Below are 20,542 nucleotides of genomic sequence, written 5' to 3'. Positions count from 1 at the left end.
GTGTAGAATAAATTACTAGTTGTGTAGGATAAATTACGAGTTGTGTAGGATATATTTCGAGGTGTGTAGGATAAAATTCTATAATATGTAGGGTATATGTAGAAAAATTTTGATATGTGTAGGTTTTGTAGATTATATGTAGGATAATTAATGATTAGCTGAATAATTAATTAAAGAGAAAAAAATTAATGATATGAGTTATAAATGAAATAGTATTTTACTAATATGTCCTTTCTTCTTTTTCTTCTCACATTAAATTTCTTCTCAAATGAACCTTCCCCTATATATATATATATATATATATATATATATATATATATATATATGTATATACACAGTTGAATATGGACTCGAATAAAAGATGATCTACGGGATTATCATAACCTACGAGGCTATAACTAATGTTAAGGTCTACGGGACCGAAAAGACCTTCGGGCCACAAATAGAAAGAAACGAATTGTCGGGGTCGAACCTAAAAAAAGGGGGGGTAAAAAGATGAAAATCTAAAGAAATAGCCTACGAGGCTAAGTGAAAGAACCTACGGATCAATAGTATAAAGCGAAGGAACTGGTTATTATTCCCCGTGTAAAACGAGAACGAAAAAGAATAAACTACTGATTGCCAATTTCCTTGATATGAGTAATTGACATAAGTTAAAGATAAAACGTTAAACTAAAATTCAATTTTAGTAAGAAACGACGTTTTAACTGATATGAATATTATGAGATGAAATTGGAAGTGGTTAATATTAAAGGATGTAAACACCGATAGGTGTAAAAAATATGATACACTTGAAAGAAAGATTTTCGATAATGAAGGGTCGACATAAACTTAAAACATGACGTGAGGAGATCACGGTCACAAAAGCGATATGAACATAACCACGTTCTAACGTGAGTTACAAGATATGAAATCATAAACACGCAAAAGGCCGATGATGGCAATATAACATATCCAAATGTCGAAATATAAGGTAACCGGTGGCTAGTAAGCCTAGCCGCGAAGACCATTTAAGGTCAAAACAGTAATTATAAATTAATAAAGTGTTTGCCTCAATAAAGTTAGCATAGGATGATGTATTGAGTGCCTCAAATAACCGAGTGGCCAAAAGATGACTCGTTATTAAAAGTGATAAAAACGAGGAATATTAGAAGAAACTAACGGCCTATGAGGCCTTATGCATGAAAGGCACATGCCATGTGGCTTATAATAATCCTTGACTTGAGGAACAAGGATGTAAATTAAAAGAAGGATGCAAGAATGGAGCATCCAAAAGGAGTCGGGCACCACTTTGGAGCCCGAAAGACATTACCGTACATTCCCGGTAAGATTATGGAATTAGTAAAAACGAGCAATGCTCGAATGAAAACGAAACTACGTTCGTTAGATCTAAAATAAGGTTTCGGGGACGAAACCTCTTTAAGAGGGGTAGACTTGTAACACCCCGAAAACGGGTTTGGTAATAAAACCCCATTAATACTAAAAGACGGGTAAGTACCGTTAGTGGTAAAAGTAACCCGGTAAATATTAGGATTGAAATAAATAAATAATCGTAATATTAAATAAAACATGAATAAAAGACTTTTGAGAAAATAAAGTTACGAAAGGCCCGAGTTAACGGGACTTAAAATAAAACGGGTTATAATTTCCCGAACCCATTAAAATAACTAGGAATAAAAATAACCTAGTTAGAAAGAAGCCTTGTAGTAATATGTTAGAAGGTTAAAAACACCTAAAACAAGAACCTAATAATAGTTTTGTCACACCCCCAAAATCCACATGCGGAGTATCACCGCTTGGAGGTGTGACTGACCAGGACCAAGCCACCAATCATATTGAAGATAGCGTGTAAGTAAATATAAAAACCCAAACACAATATAATTGGTGTCCAAACAAAACATAGTTTAAGTAATCAGCGGAAGCATAATGTTTAAAACCAAAAAAAAAAAGTTCAAATGTATCAAATGTTTGACATGGTATATGACAATCCATGTCCCACAACGACCACGCCTCCCCGTTCAAGCTCCATGAGTACCTAACGACCTGCAAGGCATGTAACAACGAGTCAACAACAAAGTTGAGCGAGTTCACAGTTGGTGTTCGTTGTTAAGTTGTTTCAAAAACCAAGAGTTCATTTGTAAGTCGTAAGTTAATCAGTTTACCCTGTTTCCCAAACATATCCATAGTTAGTGGGGGCTTCCCCATGTTAACCACTAGACCGTTACTATATCAACAACTGACGAACAATAGTTGTGCCCTACGTCAATGTCTATCATCATTGACAGTTTGCCATGATCCATTAGTACACGCCCGTTCGAACGACACGGTGTGAGATTTGTCAAACCTAATAGCGCTATTAACCAATGACCCGCTCGCCATCGGCCTCGGCGATTAAGTCGATACAAAAATGAGGGACTTAGGTGATAGAGTTTTGGTCTAGAATCCAGGTTGTCACCCTTCAGTAAAGAGGGTGTGTACGTGTTCCAAACCAGGAGATCACGCAGTTTCCAATTAAATCCTTATCACATATTGTCACCCTTCAACTAAGAGGGTGTGTACGTGTTCCAAACTAGGATGTCACGCGACGTTAGTTTAAATCCTTTATCCATTCCCAACCCTTGGGAATCCCATGCCTTGTGAAAGTGTGAACTCACCTCGGTTTGCTTGGTATGCTAAATTACATGCTCACAAATAATCAGTCAAGGCCTATAGTATGCACGTATACACAATCAGTTTAAGTTCGTAACGATTCACATGCAATCTATGTCACAAAGTGTGCTTAGGCAATCATCATCAAGTAACACATAACAGTTATCTCACGTTGATATAATTCGTGTTTCACATAGTTAGTTTTCAGTCTATTCTAACATGGGTTATTAGTTATCATACTAACAAGGTTAACATACTTATAGAGTTATCACACTAACAGAGTTAACATACTTGACTACTGTTACTTATAAGTTTCACGAGGAACCTTAAGGTTCCTCGTCATAGGGCAGAGGGTTCACGGGGAACCTTAACCTTCCTCACGAGGAACCTTAACCTTCCTCACGAGGAACCTTAACCTTCCTCACGAGGAACCTTAACCTTCCTCAACTGAAGGTTCCCCAGGTAAGCATGATCATCGTCATCAGTTACAGAACACAGGAACCCTAGTCACCACTAACAGTAGCAGTCATTTAAGCAGAAATAAATCATCCACATCAACCTACTAATTCATGTTATCATCCTAGTTTGCATCTAAGCCTGCATAACGATTTCTACACAGTATGGTCATGAAATCCACAAATACAAGCCAGTACACGAACAATATATTCACACAACTTTAGATTCGATATCTATGTTCCGTGCTATCCTTAATCCTAGGGTTTTATTAACAAGATGCATGTTCATAATACAGTTTCATTCAACACACTGTTTATTCGAACCCCAAATCAATATTATGATCCGCACAATCGTCATGTAACAGATTAATCATACATAATTCTTTCAAGAGCACATTCAACAACATAATCATATACTTAGAACTCAAAACAAACTAAACGTGTGAATCACTAACCGAACAGAGAATGATTAAACCAGAAGAATCTGGCTTCGAATGAGAGGAGGGCTGCCGTCGCACACAGGGAACTCTAGGGTTTCTATACGTGTTTTGATGTGATTGTGATATCAAGGTTATAACATAAATGAGGTTGGGCCGACGAAAACAGTCTTGGGCCAAAGCCCGCTCCCGACGAAGGTTACAAGCTTCGTCGAGTGGTGTGTGTGACGAAGGTTAACCTTCGTGTATCTCCAGTTTCGGGGAAGGTTAAGCTTCCTCGAGTGGTTGTTGTGTCTTTAGTTTCGGGGAAGGTTAAACTTCCTCGAGTGGTTGTTGTGGCGAAGCTTTCAACCTTCGTCGAGTGTGTGGGTGGCGAAGGTTATTCAGAATCCAAATTCACAATCTTTATTAATAGTTCACAGTTCAATGTTTAAAATAATTACATCCACATATATCAAGCATGAGCAAGTTATAATGCAAAGAATTACAAAGATAAATCATGAAACGATTAATGTGTCAAGTAAAGACCTTGGAAACTCGGGTTGTCACAAGTTTGGGGACCAAAGGTGTTAAGTTTGAAACTAATATTATTAAAACAAAATTAAAAACACCAAACACACACTTGTGTGTGTGTCTGGTTCGATCAAAAACACAGGGGGCGACCAAACATCCTCCACCAAACCCTAGTTCATGCAAATTGTCCAAATTGAAGGCCAAATTTTGTTTCAAAACGAAACCCGAGCACGAAATAGTGATCTCCTCTGAAAAAGGAGTCATAAGGTATGTGAATTTCATGAGAAATCTCTAGTTGAATTTCTGGGTGATATTAGAAAATTCGAAATTGATGGTTGCATGTTTGTTATATGGATGGAATAGGAACAATATAGTGTCTAGGAGTAAGCCCTAGACAAGAATATGATGAAATCATGCCTAATTGTAGTAAATTCCATGAACACCATTGAAGGTGATTAGTGGGTTGTTGTGAACTTGATGAACACTAGGATTTCGAATGTTGTTCTAGTGTAATTTGATATTTACGAAGCGATTTCTGATTTATTGATGTTAACCCTTATATAAAATGGTCCGATTGATGTTAAATTTGGATATATGACAAGTTATGAAATTGATAATGAATCATGTAAATTTCTACCCATAAGGTGTTTATTAAAACGCCTAAGAGAAAGCTAAGATGTTAAGTTTCGAATAAAAACGCATATTCGAATAACATTGTGAAATATGTATTATATGTCATGAATGGAGTTCTAAACAAATCGTTGATTGAACTCTATAGACAAAGGAGTCGAGTTTCAAACGGACAAACCGGAGTGGACATGCGCTTGAAGGGAACGCTTTAAAGGTACGCCACTTGTCGTCTCGTTACATTTATATAGACAAGCTTAGTTAAAATATGTTTAAGGTTGATAGAGCGAAAATGGTTGAGTTGGTATGTCAATGAGGTGATGGAACTCACTCGACAACCAAATGGGTTAATTTAATAGTTAAAATAATAGTGATAAAAAATAAAGACATCATTTTGGTAAAAAGTTATAACGGGTCGGACACATTAAGAAAATGTCTTTTATGTAGTAAAAAAACTCACGGTGCGAACTGGAATTGGTTCAAGTAGCATGATGAAATTAATATACCATCATACATTGATAAATGGTCATGTCGACTAAACGGGTCAAATGGTGTGTTAATACCATTTGACATTAATAAATGACGACTACTTGTTGAGTTTTGTGATTACAGGAAATAAAATATGTTGCGTTGTTTTAATTAGAAAATTTAAAGCAAGAGGTATGTAAACGGGTCAATGCTATGACGCGAGCCAGGTACATATAGTTAGATTTATAGTTAAAAGTGGTATTGTGGTCAATTAATTAGTGGAAGTCCTTCGTCATAAATTGAGGGACTAAAATTGACTAAAAAGCCCTTGAGGGGTAAATAGGGTAGACAACCTTTAAAGAGTTGTTTGGAAATAAGCAACTTGTTAAATTGAGTCCTTGGAATTCGTATAAAATGGTGAAAGGATGTAAACCATTAGAAGCATGATTTAAGTCTAAAAATGTAAAATACTCGTAACGGGTCAAAACGAGTATATATGCATAACGGGTTAAAACTTCTTAAGGAACCCGTAAAGTTGAATCTTGAAAATTAGTAAACGGATATAACATGATGACCACGGTATTTTGAAGGAAAATAACAAGTTAGTTTGGTAAAAGCATGAACGGGTCAAAAGTGTCATAATTGAATATCAAGCCGAGAGCTTGAAATCTAAATTTTTGTGAATTCAGATGTTGGATTTTAACTACATGTGATGGAGAATTAAATTACGAACGCGTAGGAAAAAGAATCGTGTAAAACGGATCAATAACGAATGAGTTATGTCCGTTTTCGTGAAACTTGGGTTGGCTGGGAATTATGCAGCAGCAAATAAACGACTTGCTGTAAAAAAGGGGGCTAGGTGTAGCGCGACGCCCCTAGGTGTAGCGTCTAGCCCCCCTTAATTTAGAAAATTGTTAGAATTTTGTTGTTTTCACTCATGGAGCTTGTTATACCTATTCTAACATTACCAAAGCTAACTTTTATGTTGGTTTTGGTCATAGGTGAATGTCAAGGGATAACCGGATGAAGATCAAGCTCAACGAAGAACCGAACACACGAGATCAAAGCTTCCGCACGGCGCTACGTTGTAACTTTTAAAAGACAAACGCAAATACGTTATGTTGTACTATTTTCAAATTGTAAAAGTTTTAGTAAACTCGTATTGTCATACGTATGTGTAATCGTATAAGCATGTATTTATACAAAACTTATATAAAATATTGTATAAAACAAGCAAGGGTGTTACAATTTTTCACTCATCTTTTGTGGTAAAATCGTCGGAAAATAAGGTTGCGAAAAATTTCTCACAAAAATGCGTTGTCGGAAAAACCTTGGTGGGAAAAAATCGTCTCCAACGATTTACTGACAAAGCTACCGACAAGCTAGGGACAAAAATGATTCGTTACTAGTTTTCGACAATTTTCTCACAATTAGTATATTACAATTTTTCTTTGAAGTTGCTACAGTTTTCCCACAAAATTGGTAATCAATTTTTTGTTTTTAAACGACTTTCCAACAATAGTATTTTTCAAACGTATTTTTACCTACGAATATCCGAGAACTAGTAGATTAATAAAATAATTTTTTCTGTATTTACCGACAAATTTCCCACAATCATTTTTTAGTTTTTTTCTAACAAATTTCTGAAAATTATTGTTGTTTACTTTACGTTTTTCCATAAATTTTCGACAATTAGTGTTTTCTACCTTTCTTTTTTCCCACAATTTTCTAACAAATACAAAGTTAACTTAAAAAAGTACAGAATAATTTGAAAAAATCGGATTTTTTAAGAAAAACTACATAAAATATTCTACAAAACTTGTTTAACAATAACATATATTGAACATATACTTGGTTACAAAACTAACACAGTATTTGACATATCTATCTAGATAACACATTTTAAACTAAGGTGTTTTTTGTTTTCTCAGAGGTAAAACGTCTGTAGTCTGCAGACCACATCTGCAGACATCTGTAATAGAAAAGGTAGACCAAACCTCGGCAATCTACAAAAAATAGAGTGATTGTTTTTAACTTCTTCAGACTGCTAAAATAAACTGAAATTTAAAAAAAAATGATTTTTTTAAACTTAAAAGAGTTTTTCAACTTTCAAATTTAAATATAAAAGCACAATAACATTTTTTAATCATTTATTCCATATTTTCCATTAACCGCAAAGCATCAACGTACCCTTGCCTATTATGTAATGACACCTTGGGTTGATCGTATTCTATAAACAATTCATCGCTCAAACTCTCTTTCCTTATAATGTTATGTAGTGTGAAATATGCAGAGCATTTATAACAATGAACATCTAAATCAAAGAATCAAAAAATGCTACTAATGAATAGCATCTAAATCAAAGTATCAAAATATTCTAATAAGCATTTTATAATAATGAACATCTAAATCAAAGAATAAAAAAAATTGCTACTAAACAATAACATCTAAATCAAAGAATAAAAATTCTAATAAACATTTTATAACAAATTTGAACATAGTAGAAAAAATCAAAAAATAAATACCACCTAAAAAACATGTAGAAGTAATAAAGAAAATAAAAATCGAACCTGTGAATGGGGGTTGTAAAGGAGGTCGGCTGTGAAGGAGGACGACGAGGAGATGGGTGGCGGCTGTTAGGAAGGATGACGGGGGGAGGGGTGGCGGCTATGAGGGATGACGATGTGGTGAGGGCTGGCGGCTGTGAGGGAGGATGACGGAGGGCAGGAGGTGGTGGTGAAGGTGGTCGACGATGGAGAGGGATGCGACAGTGAAGGGGGTCAACGGTGGGGAGGGTGATCGACGGTGATGAGGGAGGCGGAGGCATGAGGAGAGGGGTGGAGGAGAGGGTGCTAGGGTTTCATGTTTGTGTTTTGATAGTAGGACAAGAAAAGGTCAGAAGAAGCTATCCGGCATCTGCTGCAAAGAGGACGCGCAAAGCTTTTTTAATGAAATGTCTTCGGAAAAACAAACACACTCTTCAAACCTAAATGTCTGCGCGTGGTCTGCACCACGTAGATAAAGGAGAGCGTTTCAGAAAAAAAAACACCCTCTAAGATTCCTTATCGATCAGCTAGTTTTGTTTCATAACGTATTCAATTTTTTTTCTTGTTTGCTTTCTTTCCATTCTATTTGTTTCCGCTCTTGTTCTCGTCAAATTTCCCATCTATTTGTTTCCACTCTTGTTCCCGACAAATTTCCCATAAAACGTTTCGACACTTTGCTCCCTTCCCATTCCATCCATTCATACAAATATATTCAAGGGTATAATATACATGTTAATTTTTTTTAATAAAAGACTATAGCAACACCATACTTAAATAATATACAATGAAATGCTCGTTTTAATATGTAATGATTTTTAAAAAATTAAAATATTAACGGATAAAAAAGTTAAGCATGTTTAAAAATCATGAACGAAGTTGATATAAAAGTTAACAATATGTTTTAAAGGATTGTGTCATGCGTTTGAAATTTGTAATTCCTTAAACTCTTATAATTAACTAATATTACCCTCTTATCCTCCTTACATGCATTATAATATAGTATAAATGCTTGTGGGTCCTGCACTTCCGCCCTCCTATGGATACCTCGTTAAACCATTGCAACACTAATAAGAGCTTGTAACACAAAAGCGACCTTGGTTGAAAGACTATAGCATAGCACAAAGGGATGAGCATTTGGTATTGGGTACCAGTACCGAATTTCCCGTACTGAATTTTTCATTACCGATACCCACCTTTTGGTATTTTCGGTACTGGTACTTTCGAAACCGGTATTTTTACCTTCACATACCGGTATTGTACTGAACATTTTTGGTAACGGTACCCAGTTTCGAAGATTTTCGGTATTATATTTTCGGTATCGATACCATGCTCATCTCTAATAGTACATATCAAATTAATGGTTTTCATCTGAAAAATGTTGCAAAAAACAGTAAAACTATTTGACAGTAGTAAAATAGTCAAGTTACTATTATTTAAAGAAAACTTTCTGACACATTTGCGACAAATATTTGATTTTATCTGGGTTTTATTTTGTCACAAATTGTTAAAAAAAATTAGCATTTCTTCGTTACAAGTGTGAGGTATTTGCGAAGCATTTTTTTTGCGTCGTATTGTGACGTTGATAGTTATCAACACCTAAGCCTCGTAACACTAAGTTGTGATTAAATTAATTCTAAGACGTGTAGGAATCCTAGGTCTTGCAAATGTCAATCCGGGTTTGAACCTTGTTCCAAATTATTGTTTTCAATCAATTGTTTATGTTTTTGCAATTATAGTTAACAAACCGTTTCCGTAGTCAGTAGTAAATTGTCGGCTCAATCGGATATCTTACCTAACCAAAAAAACAAATGAAAAAATTAAATAGAAAGCTTCATTTAATTTTATAACTAATAATAATCAATCGAGTTTTGGCACCGACCAAAAACTCTTCGTGGTTTGACACACTGACTACCACTTACTATTTGTTTTGCCTCATTTTTTCACACCCCTAGATTAAAATGTTATAAAGGCGGCCGTAAAAAAATCGAAGTGGTATTTTTCGGCCCTTGACGGATGCTTTAAAAACCTGATGACATAAGCATGACATCGGCTTTTTACAACATTTACGACTGCCATAAATAAAAAGAAAAACTAGTTTTTTTTAAAGTTGATTTTTTAGGATTATTGGTAAAAATGTTATCATTTTACCCTAACCCTATATATATAGAGGCCAGTTAACGTACAATGCGGCTTAACGTACATCACGTATGACAGATAATTACGTACTTTCATTTGAAAATCACGCACGTTATAACCTAAAAAACCCAAATCACGCATGTTGGAAAACATTAATCACGCATGATGAAAACATTAATCACGCATGTTATACACATAATCATGCACGTTGTCGTACGTGATGTATGTTAAGCCGTATTGTATTTTACACTTTTCCTATATATATATATATATATATATATATATATATATATATAGGCCGGTTAACATACAAATACACTAATCGTACATTATGTACACTACAACAACAACCGTCTGATCATCTCATTTAAAGCGCGTGTTTAACAATTAAATTAATCAAATTAAAATTAATAAAAGAAACCGTCAAGGTTAAAATCGTCCATAGCGAGAACAAAACCCCTGATAATCAGCACACAATAACTCACAATCATACTGTAAACCCAAAATCAAAACATTGCATTCTCCTTCTCCAAACGTTCCCTGCTACTCTCCATTGCGATTTCAACTAGAATTCATGAATATTGAGAAAAGAAGCAAAGCAAACAACGACAGACCACAAGCGAAGAAGATGAATCCAGGTATCGATTGACATTTGCGATTTTATAGTGGAATATACAGGGGCTTTAAAGTCAAATGCGATTTTGTTTGTTTATTAACGTTTTAACTGAAACATATAGTTTTATAACATTACATATTGATAACAACTTCAATTTTGCTAGGGTTTATTACTGGTATGGTTATTTATTTGGTTTTTCATTTTTTATGCAGTTTTCTTAATGATAATCGATAGACGTGCGATATCATATAGGGTTTTGTGGTGGTTTTTATGACATTTGCGATTTCATATGATAAAAAAATAGTATGTCGAAGGTTTTTTGTTTTAGGTTAGATTAAACTTGCGAATTGATATAAAGGAACATGCGATTTTATATCATAAGTTAGTTGTAGTGTTTATGATTTATAATGATTGACTGGTTTAGGTAATGCTTATGTAACAAATGCGAATTCATAACTCATATATGCGAATTGATAACTAACACATGCGAATTGATACCTAACACATGCGAATTGATGACTTGTTGTACATGATTAACTATAAATGCGATTTTGTAAGTGTTTTTAACTATAGCATGCGATTTTGTAGAAATAGAATCTGATGATGACTTTGAAGGACCAATATCAACTCTGATAAAAATTAACAAGAATAGAAAGAGATTGGTGGTTGAAGAAAGTTCAGAAGATGATGACTTTGTTAAGCCACCCCCAAAAAAGAAAAAAGATGAGAAGAAAGAAGATAAGAGGAAATCAAAGATACAGACAAAAAAACATTCAAAAAAGGTGCAACAACCTAAAACAGAACATAGGGAGTTCTTCAAATACAGCAATGAAGCAATACTGCTGAGATGCCAACCTAACTCATATATGGATACTGTTAGAAGATTTTCAAAAAAACAGATTGATGATGTGAGGGATATGGGGTTTGGATCTATTCTGGATATCAATATCAACCATATTTCAACACGATTGGCATATTGGCTAGCGAGAAACTTTGATGAGAAGTTCGATAAGCTAAACGTAGAAAAACACCAAATAAAAATAACATCGGACACAGTTTACGAGGTATTTAGAATACTAAAGGGTCCAAAGAAGGTTGAAATAATAGCCGATAAGAGAAAAGTCAAAAAGCAAGAGAAAATTGAAAAAAGTCAAGAACCGGGAAATGCTGTCCGAGTGGGGGCAAAACGCGAGAATTACCCATGGCTTAATTGCAAATACAATGGAAAATCAAAGAGACGAAGGGAGTCTGTTTAAATTAAATTTCCTTGTATACTGGATGACCTTCTTTGCAGAAATTACAAAGGCAACACTTGCAAATGATAGATGTTTGCTCGGTGTAGAAGATGTTGAGGAAATAAAAAATCTAGATTGGTGCTCATATCTACTCGAAACCTTGCGTCGGACACGAGCGGGCTGGAAGAACTATAAGATACAGTTCGTGGGACCTGTTGCCTTTCTTACGGTATACATTACTACATTTAATAACATATTTAAAATACTAGTTTGTTCTTTTATATAATTAAATGATCTTGCGATTTATACAGCTTCTATACACACATGAGTACAACAAAAGGCTTAACCTGTTTGAGAAAGCCGTGGAGATACCGGTTATTCGTTATATAACATCTTCGGAGATTGATAAAGTCGAAGATCATATTTCGGATAACGGACCTCTATGGATATCAAGTGAGAGTGAAGAAGAAGAAGAAAATAAAGAAGAAAATGAAGAAAAAAATGAAGAAGAAGAGGGTCGTTCGACGGATGATTATACACTACGACCACCAGTTGACACCATGATAAGCTACAAAAGAAGGACTGCGCGTGCAGTACAAAACAAAGAAACCGGGGCAGAGCCAAAAGATAACGAGAACATTGATGATTTCATGGATTTCAGTTTTGAAATCCATGAAATGTCTCAGTTGAACCTTGAGTTTGAAGTTGGAACGCAGACACAGAAAATGATGGATTATTGCAACACTCCTGCTCAACTTTCACCATCGGTATTCTATGACACAGCCCACGAACAACAACTAGAGGCTTCGAGAGCAAACAAAAAGGTAAATGTAAAAAAATATTAATTTAACTTATTTAACTTAATCAATTATATTTAACTTCTAGATTGATAGTATCTTAACTTGAAAAATATTACAGAATCTGTTGAAAAAAATGAAAGCAAATGTCAAAAAATACCTTAAAATGGTTCAAGATGTTCAAGTGATGAATAACTTAGTTTCAGAAGCTAAAACTAAGTGTTTTTGGGATCCGGAGGTTATGAATGCTTGTAAGGAGTGGGATCAGACGCTTCAGAATAATCCCATATGTGTGCCACCTGATTCGGTTCAAGAGCATGAAACTGCAACCTCTCCTGTTCATCAAGAACCTGAAAACCTAGCTTGTGAAGTTCATCATGAAGTTACTACAAACGAAGAAGGTAGAGAGGATGAAGAAGCTCAAAAAGTAATATCCACTGTTTTGGTACAAATGGCATCAGAAGATAAAACATGCGAACTCAATATTAACACATGCGATATCATGTAAAAATTCACTACATTTATGCACATGCGAAACCCCACAAAAACACATGCGATTTTGTTAAACACACTTCAAAGTTTGATTTCGCACAATATGTCATGTATAAACCTGCGATTTTGATTCTACTGTATTGTAACACCTCGAATTTTTGTGTCCAATAATGTGTTAACACGTGTCATTTGTTTACACGTGGCATTGATATTAAATAAAGGACTAATTTTGACAAACCTTGAAAGTATATAAATTCGAGGGTTATAAATGTCAACAAGGGTAACTATACTGTATAGTAACCCTAAATGGTGCTTGTACCTTCAAACGAATAAATCATAGATCGTACGGAAGCGAAACGCGGAAGAAAGTGAGAGATTACGAGCTACAGGGGTTAACTGTGTCAACATGTTTAATTATACCTCTGAGTGACCCTTTAACGTTCCCAAGGCTTCGTAACAGTATTATACGCTCACTAGGATATACTGTATAAATTCCGCGAAGTTCCGTCTTAAAACGAGAGAGTTATACACAAATTCGTATGAGAAGGGTTGAAAGCGTCAACAATGAAAGTTAAGGCTTTCCGGATAATTAATAAACTAACCAGGGACTTAATAATGCGGGTGAATAACACGAGGCCCCTATCGGTAAATAACCGAGGGCCAAACCGCAAAGTTACCCCTTCAAACCCGGAAGGTCAGGTAAATCATTACGAAAGATTTCGTTATTAATTACCAGGATTTCGTAATCATTTCAAAAGATTTTAAAAATATGAAAAACAGGCCCCTCGCGACCCGCATTGCGATTGTGGTTAAGTTGAGGCGGGCCGCGAGCCTTCTCTTTTACACGCCTGATATTCAAATCTTAGGCGACCCGCATTAAAATGGCATGGAACTCCCATGCGGGCCGCGTGGGACGCCCAGATGCAGAAAGTTGTAACATCTTGCCTTTTGAGCATTATGAACGACCAAGAACCAATAAATGAGGCATGGGTGCCCCCTACTCGACCCATAATCCTCCAAGACACCTGCCATTCATCCAAGGGCACTTGTAGACCCTTGTGTGATGATCTTGGACCATGACATTGGCTATAAATAGCAAGGTTATGTCCATAAGTTCATCACAACTCAAAACACTTCTATCTGATCATTTCAAGAGCATCCAAGTCTTCTTCTTTGCTCTACAGACAAGTCTCAAGCTTCTGTAAGTGATCTAACCCTTTGTGGTTTCACATTTCCTTAGTAAATAGCTAAAAACCAAACCGTCGTAACTACGGTTTAACTTTACAATAAATCAGTGATGGTTCAGTCTTACGACGAATCAAAGATAGTTATGAGTTGGTATTTATGTGGGTAATAAACCCCTAAAAGGGTTCCCCCTGATCACCACTCTAACTATGTCAAATATCGAGTCAAACGCGCACTTAAAAAGTCAACAGAAAGTCGTTTTGCCATTTTGTGCATAATCTGTAATGTATGTGCTATGAAACCTGTTTTGACAATCATAAAACATGATAATAAGTATATAAACTTGTTTGCGCTCGTTTGAATCGACCATTTGCTATATTGACCCGGTTCGGAGCCGAATGTCGCAAAAGTTTGACTTTTGCTTTGACTTCAGTTCTGACCCGTTTTAGTGAGGTATAGATATACCTTAGGACTCTCTTAGGACCAGGTTACATGATGGTATAAACCTCTATGATCGGTTCATGAGTTATCCGAGTCTTTTACGCATTTCCGTTAATCGCCTAAAAGTTGACCGTAACGCCATTTTGAAAATAAAACGAGTATTTCGGACACGTGAACGGACCAGAACCTTGCTTATTAAATTATAAGCATGTCCTTAAAGTTTCACGTCAATCCGAGGTCTAGAATGAGAGTTATGCTAAATGGCGCATTTAAAGTAAACTTTAGTAATTAACGGCGCAATTAGCATAACACCTATCTAAACCAAGATTTCGTCACCAAAACTTTTACCCACTGTATTAAAATAATATTTTGGGAATTTTAAAGATTTTTATTAATTTTTACCTCGCTCATAACCTGCGGTTATGGCTACGGTTCGGTAAATACCGAATATGCCCTTTTCGGCCAAAACATGAGTTCTACAAGGTCTTTTGACCCGATTCCAGTTGCTACTGATTTTAAATAATAAATAAAGTATTTTAAGCTTTATAAGCTGTTCGGGAAACTCAGATTTCCAGTAGAACTCGAAAAGCCCTTTTAAAGTCTTTAAAATGACCGAAAAGTCCCTACGGGGCGTAATATTAACTTAAACTCGTTACGGGCATCACAGAAGGTATCCTACTGATACCACAACCTCTTTAAGGCATATTGACTTAGGAAATAAGCGTACGACTCTCATGGTTAACCGTTTCGCCTATTTCGCGCACGGTTCGGCTTATGAAACTAGTTTTCATAAATTAGCCGATACGGGTCAAATTATATTATTTGGACCCCAAAATCCAGAGTGTGAACCATAAACCCATATAAAACAAGTCTCTGAACTTGTTGGGTCAGAATCGCACTCCATTCTCGGTTTTCGCCTTTTCACGCGATTAAACCGTATTCACATATCGGAACCAACAAGTCTAGGCTACGGCCATTATAACGACCCGTTAGGATTCTAAGAGGTTAATTAAAACCTTCGTTCCAGATTAGGAGCCCCAGTAAAAGCTATCGGTGATTTAATCCAAATTAAGGAAATATACTTGCAAAGGTAAATACTTTAACTTATTTCCCCTATATGGGCTTGGGTTACGGTATATTAATACCGCTTGATTGAGCATTATATCCTTCCATCGCTTAGGTGGTTAATTAAATAATATGATTGGCTCATTTAAACAGTTTTGTTTCTTAAAAGCCTTTGGGGGGTTTAATGACCGTTGTCCCGGATATCCTTGGCATCATTTTACGAAATGGCCACGACCATCGACATCCCGGTGTAAGCGTACACCCGGTATATATTGTCGACATTAAATTAAAAGACGTAGCCGTTGGTTTTTATACTACGGTTTTACGCAATGTGGTGTGTCTATAAATCTTTAACCCGGCACGACCCGGGCTACTGAACGCATAAAAGAACATGTAAAACGTTCACAAGATTTTAATAATTTTCCCAAGTTATAAAAGAGTTTGTGCCTTGTGCATTCAAATCAATTTTAAATAAACATTTTCAAATGTGTCAGTTGAATGTATTTACCAGTGTAAACTGACGTATTTTCCCCAAAAAGATTAAGTGCAGGTACTATACGAAATGTGCTGGTATAGGCGTCCTAAGCATCGTACATAGTCTTGCAAACTCGATGCTGCATCTGAATGAACAATATTTATTATTTTTGATCCGCTGTGGATATATTCAACTTCTGTAATACATTTGATATTACAACCAGAGGTTGAAGTTTATATATTTATCTTAAGCTTCCGCTGTGCATTTATATAATTGTGTGGTTTGACTATATTGTTGCCAACATCGTCACGGTAATCCCCCACCGGGCCCACCGGTGAGACACGTGGAAATCGGGGTGTGACAGGTTGGTATCAGAGCCAACATTGAGTGAATTAAACACTATCCCAATGTGTTTAATCTCAATAACACAATTGCACATACTTGAGTCTAGACAAGAACTTAGGACAAATTCGAATTGTTATTCCAATTTTGTCTTTTCTTTTATTATTGGAATTTAAAGTTTTGTAAAGCAGGAAAATGCCACCTGTTATATTCCGAGGAAGAGGAAGGGGAAGAAGAGGCAGAGGAGAAGTCGTGACACATCACGATAACGAAGCTGGACCATCTGGTACAAGACATCCTTCGATGACACGGAGCGAAGAGCCACAACGACGAAGAGATCTTTACGAACCCGCGAGGCATTCCACCTCGCACAGCTCGACGCCATCCTACCGGCACTCCTTTGGGCCAAACTCAGAGAATGATCCCAACAACCCACAACCTTCCTTCATACCTCTACAACGTTCGGTATCGCACCGAAATTACGACGACCCTACTCCCTACTACATAGGTCAGTTTAATCCAGCTGACTACATACAGGAACCTTCAGGTTTTGTTCCACTAGGGCCACAAGATCATTTCTCCGAGGACCATATGGATGAAGATACTGATCCAACTGAACCTGCGCGTGGTACGCCCACGCATCCGATAGAAGTCTCTGATGGGTCATCCTTCCATGGCACACCCTATCAGGGACCAGACAGTTTCCAAGCGTTGTTTGACCGACACGAGTGGTACTACACGCCACCTCAACAGACATCACAACAACCGCGACATCCACAGGATCCCTCTGAGGATTCACGCTTTGTGGCAGTTACGCCACCACCTCCGCCACCGGCGCAACCAGTAATACCTGATCCGCCAAGGCGTAGGAGGACAAATGCTCGTATGTCTACACGAGGAGGAGGGGGTATCCACTTCAGCACTCCTCGACATTCTAGTAGTAGCCACTATCCGCCACTACAAGAAGAAGGACCTTCAAGTCCTATACAGGAGGCGAACTCCGCACCAGCTGCACAAAATTCGCCACCATTTGGGTATGACCAACCCATACCTGCTTACACGGGTCCAACGGCTTACAACCCGTTCGAACCGTCACAAGCACAATACAACTACGGCTATGAGCGCGACCCATATGTGGTGTCGGCAAGATATAATGCGCGCTACCCTGACGGAGCACATGGAAACATGGGACCACCGGACTACTCAGCTCATGGGTATCTAATACCTCCCAGACCTCCAGTTCCGCATCAAGCGCCACAACCACGTTTCTCTCCTCCTGAACAGGAAGAAATACTCCATCGACTAGATCGTGTGGAGAGAGAGTTCGAGGAAGAGAAGAAAAGCCACCGAGGATTTCTCAAGGGCTTGGCGAACCTACTAAAGGGCAAAAAGAAGAAACGTGACCACTAGCCCTTAATAGTTGTACTAATGTAATTTCTACTTTGAAATAAGTCCCTGCGTGGACACTTATCGTATTTCAGTCCCTACGTGGACTTATCTTTTAAGTCCTTGCATGGACATTTATCTTATGTTAGTCCCTGCGTGGACTTGTCACTTATTTTATACCTCTAAGGAGGTATGTACTATTTGAAAGACCCGTTTAGGGCAATATGTAATTGTATTTGAGATTATGGAATGTATGTTATGAGTTTTGTTTTAATATGTATAAAATAAATCAAAACCATTCCTTTTATATTGATCTGCCTAGATAAAGAATCTTAAAAGGTGAAACCTAGCTTGGTGTCTTTTAAGATCCAGTCAAGATGGTACGACCTAATTGAAAAGATTCTGATTCCCTGTTAACCTCTGCACGCATGTTAACAATCATGGCAGATGTGATCCGTTAAAATCACGCACGTCATTCTTATACAATAATCCTTTAAGGATTTCAAAACCCAACTAAATGATTTATAAATCATGGGTTAAATCACCAATGAAGGTGATCAATATTATTAAAACATCCATTAGTGATGTAGTGCCTACGGGCCAATATTATTAAAACATCCATTAGTGATGTAGTGCCTACGGGCCAATATTATTAAAACATCCATTAGTGATGTAGTGCCTACGGGCCAATATTATTAAAACATCCATTAGTGATGTAGTGCCTACGGGCCAGTATTATTAAAACATCCATTAGTGATGTAGTGCCTACGGGCCAACCATATTAAAACATCCATTTGAGATGTGGTGCCTACGGGCCAACCATATTAAAACATCCCTTAGAGGTGTAGTGCCTATGGGCCGTAATAATTGTCTTATAACGACAAAAGGCAGTGGTGGTCTATGACTCCCTGTCAGAAAGAGATAAAAGAACTACGGTTCAAATCTCTATGCCTTTGATTCTCTGAAATCTCGGCTAAAATTATAAAACATCCTCGTGTTAGGCTTTATGCCGCCAATACTATTTATATAGCTGAAATAGGATATATTCAAATCCTAATATGTAATGAAATAATGAGTTAACCGAATATGGTCTCTGTACCATGGTTGACAAATTGTCATAAAAGACAATTATATAATAATCTCCTGAATAAAATTTTGTTATCTTCTGTAACAGATTCAAGTTACAATGGCGGATCCCAACGGAGAGAATAGCCATACTAATGAAGATGACTACGACAATACGCCAGTGCATTTGACAGGCGCACAACTGAAGGCTCTGATTGACAATGCTGTTCAGGCAGCTCTTGATCGTCAATATACTGAGTACCAAGGCAGAACCGTGTCAAAACCACCCTCTAAACCAAAGACACACTCCAAACCACCCTCTCAACCCATGAAAGATGACGACAAACACTCGTCCACTGAGAATAGCGTTCATCGCGATAGGGAATATACTGATGCAGTAAATGCTAAGGGTTGCACTTACAAGTATTTTGTATCTTGTAAGCCCCGGGAATTTACAGGGGAGAAAGGTGCTGTGGATTGTATCACCTGGCTAGATAAGATGGACACTATTGTGGACATCAGCAGGTGTGCAGCAAGGGATGTGGTGAAGTATGTGTCCCAGTCATTTAAGGGCGAGGCCCTGGCATGGTGGAGGGCGTTGGTGCAGGCATCTGGTAAGTCTGCTTTATACAAAATGACGTGGGAGGAATTTATTGCTCTCATTAAGGAAAACTACTGCCCTCAGCATGAGGTTGAGAAGATCGAGGCTGACTTTGTGTCACTGGTGATGACGAACCTGGACTGCCAGGCATATTTGACGAGCTTCAATACGATGTCTCGCCTAGTCCCATACCTTGTGACACCAGAACCCCGAAGAATTGCACGTTTCATTGGGGGCTTGGAGCCTGCGATAAAGGCGAGTGTAAAGGCCTCTCGGCCGACGACCTTCAGGTCAGTTACTGACCTCTCCTTGTCTCTCACCTTAGACGCTGTCCGTCTGAGGACACTAAGGAGCAAGGAGGCTGAGAAGAGAAAACGTGAGGATGATACCTCACGAAGATCAGGGAAGAAGCACCGTGGAAACGATGAAGGCAAAAGAGGGTCGGAGGCGAAGAAAGATGGGCAAGCTGGTGAAAGGCCCAACTGTAAAATCTGCAAGAAACCCCACTCTGGGAAATGTAGATTTGCATCGAACTCACAATCGCAATCAAAGACTCTTTCCTGTGGACTATGCAAGTCCAAGGATCATAAGACTGTGGAGTGCAAGAAAATCAAGGATGCAACCTGCTATGGTTGTAATGAAAAAGGGCACATCAAGAGTAACTGCCCTAAGTATGCCAAGAAGGCGGAAGAAACAAAGAAGTCAAATGCGAGAGTTTTTCGCATGGATGCAAAGGAAGCGGTTCAGAACGACAATGTGCTCACAGGTACTTTTCTCGTAAATAATATATTTGCAAGAGTACTATTCGATTCTGGCGCTGATAAATCCTTTGTAGACCAGAAATTTTGCCAACTACTAAATATGCCTATCAAAACCCTTGACGTGAAATACGAAGTAGAGTTAGCAGACGGCACGATAGAAACCGTCTCCACTGTTCTAGAGGGATGTGAAATGTCCATTAAGAACCATTCTTTTCCTCTATCTCTACTTCCCTTCAAACTAGCGGGTTTC

At 37.4% G+C, this 20,542-nt stretch overlaps 1 protein-coding gene across 1 annotated transcript; it reads left to right on the top strand.

Annotated features, from left to right (window-relative positions):
* Positions 1 to 10,401: 10,401 nt before the first annotated feature.
* LOC110901681 lies at positions 10,402 to 11,703 on the top strand. Its single transcript, XM_022148487.2, has 2 exons — positions 10,402 to 10,469; positions 11,036 to 11,703. The coding sequence occupies exons 1-2, from the start codon at positions 10,406 to 10,408 to the stop codon at positions 11,701 to 11,703; spliced, it is 732 nt and encodes a 243-aa protein (XP_022004179.1). The 5' UTR covers positions 10,402 to 10,405.
* Positions 11,704 to 20,542: the final 8,839 nt, after the last annotated feature.

This window comes from Helianthus annuus, chromosome 13 (assembly GCF_002127325.2).
Source record: "Helianthus annuus cultivar XRQ/B chromosome 13, HanXRQr2.0-SUNRISE, whole genome shotgun sequence".
Classification (NCBI taxonomy): Eukaryota; Viridiplantae; Streptophyta; class Magnoliopsida; order Asterales; family Asteraceae; genus Helianthus; species Helianthus annuus.
This window is presented reverse-complemented; position numbering and strand designations above follow the sequence as displayed.

What these genes read in the sequence shown, in the direction of transcription:
- LOC110901681 (XM_022148487.2), top strand. Translation starts at nt 10,406, where the DNA reads ATGAATATTGAGAAAAGAAGCAAAGCAAACAACGACAGACCACAAGCG. An exon ending in AGCGAAGAAGATGAATCCAG is followed by an intron (nt 10,470 to 11,035) that starts GTATCGATTGAC and finishes GCGATTTTGTAG; the next exon opens with AAATAGAATCTGATGATGAC.